Source organism: Rhinopithecus roxellana, chromosome 10, assembly GCF_007565055.1.
Source record: "Rhinopithecus roxellana isolate Shanxi Qingling chromosome 10, ASM756505v1, whole genome shotgun sequence".
Classification (NCBI taxonomy): Eukaryota; Metazoa; Chordata; class Mammalia; order Primates; family Cercopithecidae; genus Rhinopithecus; species Rhinopithecus roxellana.
Genome location: NC_044558.1, coordinates 56,448,293 through 56,456,080, shown reverse-complemented (window position 1 = coordinate 56,456,080; position 7,788 = coordinate 56,448,293). Strand labels below are relative to the sequence as shown.

General features: G+C 49.0%; 1 protein-coding gene across 1 annotated transcript; it reads right to left on the bottom strand.

Annotated features, from left to right (window-relative positions):
- Positions 1 to 1,382: 1,382 nt before the first annotated feature.
- Positions 1,383 to 5,480, bottom strand: LACRT (lacritin). The gene is made up of 5 exons (XM_010373848.2): positions 5,375 to 5,480; positions 3,759 to 3,812; positions 2,824 to 2,961; positions 2,315 to 2,416; positions 1,383 to 1,525 (listed from the first exon to the last, which is right to left on the bottom strand). Exons 1-5 carry the CDS (start codon positions 5,430 to 5,432, stop codon positions 1,464 to 1,466), a joined length of 414 nt encoding a protein of 137 aa, XP_010372150.1. The 5' UTR covers positions 5,433 to 5,480; the 3' UTR covers positions 1,383 to 1,463.
- Positions 5,481 to 7,788: the final 2,308 nt, after the last annotated feature.

Genomic DNA, 7,788 nt, shown 5'->3' with positions numbered 1-7,788 from the left:
GGTGAAACTCCGTCTCTACTAAAAATACAAAAAATTAGCCAAGTGTGCTGGTGGGCGTCTGTAATCCCAGCTACTTGGGAGGCTGAGGCTGGAGAATTACTTGAACCTGGGAGGCAGAGGTTGCAGTGAGCCGAGATTGAGCCACTGCACTCCAGTGTGGGCGACAGAACAAGACTCTGTCTTAAAAAAAAAAAAAAAGAAAAAGAAAAATAAATGATTGGGTCATGAGGTCTTTGCCCTTATGAATAGATTAATCATCTATGGATTAGTGAATCAATGTGTTAATGGATTAATGGTTTGCCACAGGAGTGAGACCGGAGGCTTTCTAAGAAGAGGAAGAGAGATCTGAGCTAGCATGGACAGCCACCTCACTATGTGATTCTCTGTTCCAGCTTGGGATCCTGCAGAGATTCCCTGCCAGCAAGAAAGCTCTTGCCAGATGTGCCTCCTTGACCTTGGACTTCCCAGTTCTAGAACTGTAAGAGGTACGTTTTGCTTCTTGTAAATTATCTAGTTTTAGATATTCTGTTATAAGCAACAGAAAATAAACTAAGATGGGGTGAGAACAACAGTCTAGAATCAATGACTCCGGGCATGTTAAAGAGCAGAAGACCATGTGCCCAGCCTGGGGAGGGGTCTGGCAAGGAGATCTGACTGCTTTCTTTGACCCCTGAAGTCATGAGTGATCTTCCCTGATTCATCTTTGTGCAAGACACAGCCCTGAACTGTGGGGGAGGAAAACAAAGTTTCAGGAGGAGGAAGAGGTGACCGAGACCCCTTTGAAAGACTTTAGTCCTTTGGGGAAGATAATTCACACATCTAAAACACAGTCAAAAGTGGCTTCTCTGCACCGCATCACAAGAATAACTTTAATGGATTCGACTGGTCTTTTCAGTCAAGTGCCAGTAGTCACTGTAGTGGCTCATTACTTTACTGTCTGACCTAATTAGCCATTGCCAGCCAATTTGGCCCAGTGTAGAATGTACGAGTAGAAGGCAGGAGAGATGAATTTCTGATAAAGGTACCAGAAAGTGGCTTTAGTATCAATGGCCTAGGCTTTGATTATTTTCAGGATGATAAATCCTGGTCCTTTGGAAGTTGATTTAATTTTTGGAAATGTTCAAATGTCACTAGGAGTAATGTGTGAAGAATTAGAGGTGGATGACAACTGGAAGTGGCATTTGGACTCAAAGGAGGCTCAGCACATGTGGATGTGGCTCAAAGTGAATAAAAGGCCTTGTTAGAGGCTCTGCCTTCTAGGCAGGCTGTGACTGGCCAAGGGCCTAGGTCAGGACATCCTATGCCTTGTGTTGGTCCAGGGAGGGCTCTTCTCCCTGCCCTTCCTCCAGGACCCATCCCATAGAGCACAGGCACACAGCAAGTTGGATGCTTTTGTTTTAATAACTCTGGGCTACAAGGGTATTTAAGGCTTTAAGTCCAGTGATCCCATTCTTTTCAGCTTCTCATGCCCATGGTTTTGACAGACCGAATTTCTTCAGTAATTTTTGTGCAAATTCATTTCCATCTAGAAGGAAAGATGAGACAAATGAGGCTTTTAGGACCCCAGGTGCCAGCTCCACTCCTTCCATTTCTTCTCAACTCCATCTTCTGCTTTCCAGACTTACTGAGACTCTGGAGAGGCTTACACAGAAGTTGGAGGGATTGAGATTAGATTCACCAGAGCCTGAAGGACCTACCCTCTTCCCCACCTTGGCAGGGGCAGGGGGCAAGAAGAATAGAAGCAAGCAGCTCCACTGTGGGAAGGTTGGGGGTTAGACCCCAGGGGAATCAATATCAGACAACATGGCACATTGAATCTGTTCTTTCTTTTGAGACAGGGTCTTTCTCTGTCACCCAGGATGGAGTGTAGTGGCACGATCTCGGCTCACTGCAACCTCTGCCTCCTGGGCTCAGGTGATCCTCCCACCTTAGCCTCCCAAGTAGCTGGGACTACAGGCACACGCCACCACGCCTGGCTAAGTTTTGAATTTTTTTTTGTAGAGATGGCATATTGCCGTGTTGCCCAGGCTGGTCTTGAACTCCTGGGCTCAAGCAATCCACCTGCCTGGGCCTCCCAAAATGCTGGGATCACAGGCGTGAACCACCGTGCCCAGCCAGCAATTTGAATCTGGATGAGAAATTGGAAACATATGAAAGCACAAAGTGAGGGGTCTTCAACAGCAGGGGCTGTGGCAATTCCAAGTCTCATATGTGAGAGTGGAAATGGGGGCAAGTTCTCTCCCATCTCCCATCCCTGGATGGTGGGTGGTGAGTATTCTCATTCCCACAAAGCCTTGCCTTGGGATGCACTCACTTTCAATGAATTGTTTTCCACCTGCCACGCCTCCAGGTATTCCTTTTCCTGCTCTTGCAAAGGCTTGTTCTTTTAGTAAGATACTTTTCTCCACTATGGATTCTGATTTTGGAGCAGAACAATCACATCAGCAGAAAATTCATCTCTTTTAAAGAGAACTCTGCACTGCCCCGCCTGCACCCCGCCCCCCACCCGTCCCCCACTCCACCCAGGACATCATCCCTACACAAAGTCCTAAAGTGCAGAAGCTTTGCTGAGGGCTCCAGCACTTCTTTCATAGGAAGTTGTGTGAGCCAGGACAGAAACCATGTATAGTGCAGGCTGCAGCATCTACTATTGTGGAAATGTTGTGTGTGGGTGCAGTGCACAATCCCATTTGTGCCTTTGTGTTCAGGTGTTTGAGTCTACCTGCTTCTCACCAGGCTTATCTCTGGGCATGCAAGTGTGATGTGGGCCTGCAGCCAGAGATTTTTCTAGGTTGTTGATCTGACATAGAGACAGAGACTTACTCAAGGGGTTTAGTTCCTGCCTGCTTGAGGTAACCTTGGCTGTCCCCTGAACTGCTGCCGAAGTCTCCTGGGCTGTTGTGGTTGTCTCTGGGGGTGAAGCAGATGCTGCTGGATCTGAGATCTCTTCGTTAGGCTTAGCTATGAATGCACAAATTGATTGATTTTAGCAAAGCCAAAATGTTTGGTTCTTTTGGAATCCAGGATACCTAATGTGTGCTGGGTGCCAGGATACAGAAGTGATATGGCTTAAACCCTGCCCCCTTAAGGGAGATAGCATTTCTGCATGCTGTGTGTCTCTTGGAATGCAGTGGACAAGGTTGGGGAAGGATTTGGGCTAGGGGATGGTGAGAATCAGGGAGCACTTCATAGAGAAGCTGGATCTTGAAGGCAGGATGTTAGCAGGAAAGGATGTTCCAAAGGGGCTTCGCTGGGGGCAGGCAGCGAGTAAGAGGTCAGGCGAAGGCATGTGTGGGATAGGTGTGGGGAATGGAAACAAGTTCAGTTTAGCTGATGTGGGTATGACATAAAAGAGAGTCATGGAAAATGGGGTTGGAAAATGAGGTTAGAGTCCTCGATAACGGTTACCTTGCTAAGGAATTGGGAGTAATGGGAGGTGTTTGCAGGTGAAGGTATTAATGCCATGTGAGACATTGCCCTTACCACTTAACCTCATGTTTCTCTCCCTTTTATTCACAATAACCTTTTCCCCATGCTCCCTATTGGCCTTGCCTCTCTGGGTCATCCTCTTTTGTCCTTAGCTTTGTGCCATTTCAACCCATGCTACCTTCTTTACTATATTACCTGCCCGTCCCCATTACCACCAAGCACAGACTCCAGATCTCCTCCCACTGGCTTCTTCTCCAGCCACCACTCACATCCCTAACTGTTAAAGCTTCCCAACTGAGGGCTAGGACAGGTGGGAGGGGAGGACTCACAGGTCCCAGCTTCCTGGGCAGGATCAGCATCCGTCGAGTCAGAGGAGGCATCTTCTGCAATGCAGGAAACACACCAGATGAGAGCAAGGACCGAACCGGACCCACCCGAACCACCCTCCCCTCCCATTCCCAAAGCTTATCTCCTAGGAATGCTCATGGATAGAAGGGGATGAATTTCCCTTTTGGTTGGACGTGCACTTCTACCGTATCAGTGGGTCTAGTGGGGCACTCTCTGATGTTAACTCCTGTGGCTTTTGAAACAGGTTCCCCTCTGAGAAGTGCAATATCTCTTGGAACAGTGCCTTCCTCCTGACTGGCCCCTGGCTTGGGAGGCTTCCCTGAGGTGTCTGTCAGGGAGCTGGCCATGGTCAGAGGGGCTCAACCTCCTCTGTGGTGGAGGAGGACAGTATGTGGGGGTCATGGGGCCATGTTTGAGTGATTTCCAGGATTGAGACCCCAGCCCTGATTCCCTTTATTCTTTCAACACAACATTTGTGCAAAACTCTGTGCCAAGAGATGGAGGGGCAGTGCTGAAGAGGGCAGACAAGTCCCCTGCCCTGACAGAGCTTACATCTGTCCTTTTACGGAATTATTTAATGACTGGTGTGACAGTGCTGGAAGGGAACGTGCAGCCTGGTGCGAGAAGAGCATATGGGATCTGATTTGTTCCACATGTGCATGGAAGCCGTTTTTGGGGGAATTGTATCTAAACTGAGATTTCCTAGATGAAAAATCATTGGCCAGGATGGCATTAGAGTTGGTTGGGCAAAGGGGCCAGGGAGAGGGAAGGCATTCCAGATGAGGAAAGAATAAGAAGAAAGATCCTGATGTTCAAGGAACAGCAGGATCATCATGGCCCAAGTGGTGCTTCTGTGGATTAAAAAAGGCATCCCAGCCGGGCGCGGTGGCTCACGCCTGTAATCCCAACACTTTGGGAGGCTGAGGCAGGCAGATCACCTGAGGTCAGGAGTTCAAGACCAACCTGGCCAACATGGTGAAACCCCATCTCTAATAAAAATACAAAATTAGCCGGGCATGGTGGTGCGTGCCTGTAGTCCCAGCTACCCGGGAGGCTGAGGCAGGAGAATCACTGGAACCCAGGAGGTGGAGGTTGCCATGAGCCAAGATTGCGCCACTGCACTCCAGCCTGGGCAACAGAGGGAGACTCGGTCTCAACAACAACAACAACAAGAAAACAGCATCCCTTCCTCCTAAGAGACACAGTCAGGGGCCAGGCTCACTGCTTGGCAAGTAGAGTGTGGGCCAGATTTTAAGCTTCTACCACTCCTTGCCTGGGCACCCTCGTGTAGGGGACACCCTGCTCAACTACATGCAGTGGCCCAGAGGAACCGCAAGAAGCCAGTGTAGCTGAGCCTAGTGGGTAAACAATGGTGTGTGAGGAGATGAGCTAGGAGGGCAGGCAGAGGCCAGAGAGTTCTGGGTTTCCCTGGCCAGTGGGATGCAGAGACCACGTGTGGAGAACTGGGAGAGGAGTCACTTGCCGAGGCAGGGAAGCCAGAATAGCACTGAGAGAGGAGGAGGGAGGTGAAGGCAGGAGTGAGGGCCTCCTTGGCCTGAGGGATTCTTGTGGGGTGCAGAGGAAAGGCCATACTCACCAGCATAGACCAGAGCCCCAGCCACAGCTGCCAAGAAGAAGAGAGTGGTGAATTTCATTCTTTGGGATGAGGAGTGAGTATAACCACAGAATCTGTAGAGAGTCCGGGGAATAAGGATGCTGAAACTGCTGGGCCCTTTTAAGGATATCAAGGGCCAATGGGAACCAAACTTGGAGAGGTGTGACTTCCACATCCTCCTCCCCTTCTTCCCCACACTGTCACCTGCTAAGTCAACAAAGGCTAGCTTGGGCTGGTTGATACCTGGGAGCCTTGCAGGCAGGTCCTGGATGGGAGCCTTTCTCTATTAACTCCCAGCCATCCCTTTTCTTTCTCCCTCCTCCCTTCCCCACCATACCTGCCCTCTGGGTTCACACCCCAGGGCTCTCAGGAACAGTAGGCAGAGCACATTTCACTTGGGGAGTTTCTGGGATATGTCTGTTGAGGGTTCTAGTAGAGAAATCTTAATCTTGTTATCTCTCCAGGAGGAGGTTGAGGGTTCAGGAGATTATGTTGTTCACCTTCTGTCCCAGTCTACATAGGACTCAGTGCAGGGTTTGAAGGTTTCCCCAAACAAAATGAGCCCCTTTCCCTGGGAGGCCACACCCAGAACACTTGAGGCCTGAGTTCCTGGCTACTTTCTCCCTGTGAGGGGATGGGTTTGAAGGCGCATGTGCCTTCTCTGGAGTTGTTCTCTGTTCTTGACATTATCCAGCCCCTAAAAAGAACTCCTCCAGGCTCACATAGGCCTGTCAATCTCTGCCTTCAGGCCTAATCAATGAGACCCCGCATTTCTGAGAAACTCTCCTGGTCAAAGCATGATGGTGGTTCACTGAAATTGGAGCTTGGTTCTCACTTCAAGTGGGGAGCTGACCCATGGTGTGAATAATCCAGAAAAGCAGATTATTCTAGAGAAGCTTCTCTTTGACTCGGGGTTTCTTCGTCTCCTGATCTGGGACTCTAGAGGTCTGGATTTTGAGTTCTGACTTTGTCATATGAAAACGTTAGGATTTGAAAAGTTATAGGATTTTTATTTGTTGTCTAGCAGTTGTGGCTTCTATGTACAGCATAGTGGTGGAGATTAGGTGAGATAATATATGGCAAAGCATTTTTTTAGACAGCAAAGTTCTACGGAGTTGTGTGGGGTTCTTGTACCATCTTTCCAGGTAGGTTTTTGTCCAGGCTGGTGCTAAATGCTAGATATTAATAGAATGGGCCATGGAGCAGGAGGCAGCGGAGGGGCTGAAGGGTGGAGAATAAGGCGCTGGATGTCAATTTGTGACTTTCCCCTTGCTTGGTGTCAGCACTCACCCAGCCCCACGTGGGCTGACTCTGGAGGCCCCACGTGGGCTGACTCTGGAGGCTTCTCTGCTTCATGGTAGCTCTGAAGATGAGTATGAGAAGCGCGTGTTGAAGAGTTTTTGACATAAGGGTGTTTTGGGTGCCAGAGTTTAGAGCATTAATCTTTTCGGGAGATAAAGGAAGATAAAATAAATGGGGTGGGACATTAAAGCCTTGGCAATTACTACCTGGCTGAGGGTCTGGGCCTGGGAGCCTTGAAGGTGGTAGTGGTCTTACCTGGAATGGCGAAGGCTGAGGAATAAGAGAAAGTTTTGATGGCACCAGTGCCCTGGGTATGTGCACATACGTGTGTGCATGTGTGTGTACACTGAAGAAGAAGTCCTGCAGATCCCAAATAGATCTAGATCCTGAGCAATCTCCATGAGCACATTAAAAAAGTCAACAGAAGCAAATTATGCTATTTGCACAAGACTTTTTAAAGAGGAAATGAGAACTTTGGTGTCAACACTAGAACTGTCACAGATCAGGGTCTTTCCAAATGTCACTGTGTAGTCCTTTCCTCTTCCAACTCTTCCTCCTGGCCTCAGTAATTAAAGAGGCAAGCATTTACATAAATAAGGATGAGGTGAAAGGTAGGGACATTTGTTTTATAGAAAATTTTCGTTACTCTATAACAGGGCCCAGGAGAAATGTTACCCCAAATTATAGAGCCTGGGAAAGAATTGGGTGCATAGATTAGAGGAAAGAGGCGGACCTCATGGATATGGATGAGGTGCTGCTCTGGGTGATGTCTTGACAGACCTCATGGATATGGGTGAGGTGCTGCTCTGTGTGATGTCTTGTCTTCTAGGTTATCTGACCTCCTTGATGACTGTCAGTTCGCTGATCTGTGTGTTGTCTCATGGGCTGCTCGTTGTACCTCTCTCCCCTCTGCCTCATGTCTGCACTGGTCTAGAAGGATGCCTCTATGGGCTGTATCACCTGGGCTCCCATGCCCTCTAGTTTCGAGTTGAGTTTGGCCAATGGAAGACACATGGGAGATGGGAGGATGGGAAGAGGGACAGGTCAAGGCATTTGTTCCTCCTGCTCCCTCCCTTGCTTTGGCATGTGTGGTA

Bases quoted from the DNA above. Each gene is read 5' to 3' on its own strand.
- LACRT (XM_010373848.2), bottom strand. From the start codon at position 5,432: ATGAAATTCACCACTCTCTTCTTCTTGGCAGCTGTGGCTGGGGCTCTG. The intron at 3,813-5,374 runs GTGAGTATGGCC...CCTGCATTGCAG, and splicing joins TGGGGCTCTGGTCTATGCTG to AAGATGCCTCCTCTGACTCG. The intron at 2,417-2,823 runs GTAAGTCTCTGT...CTCCAAAATCAG, and splicing joins GCAGGAACTAAACCCCTTGA to AATCCATAGTGGAGAAAAGT.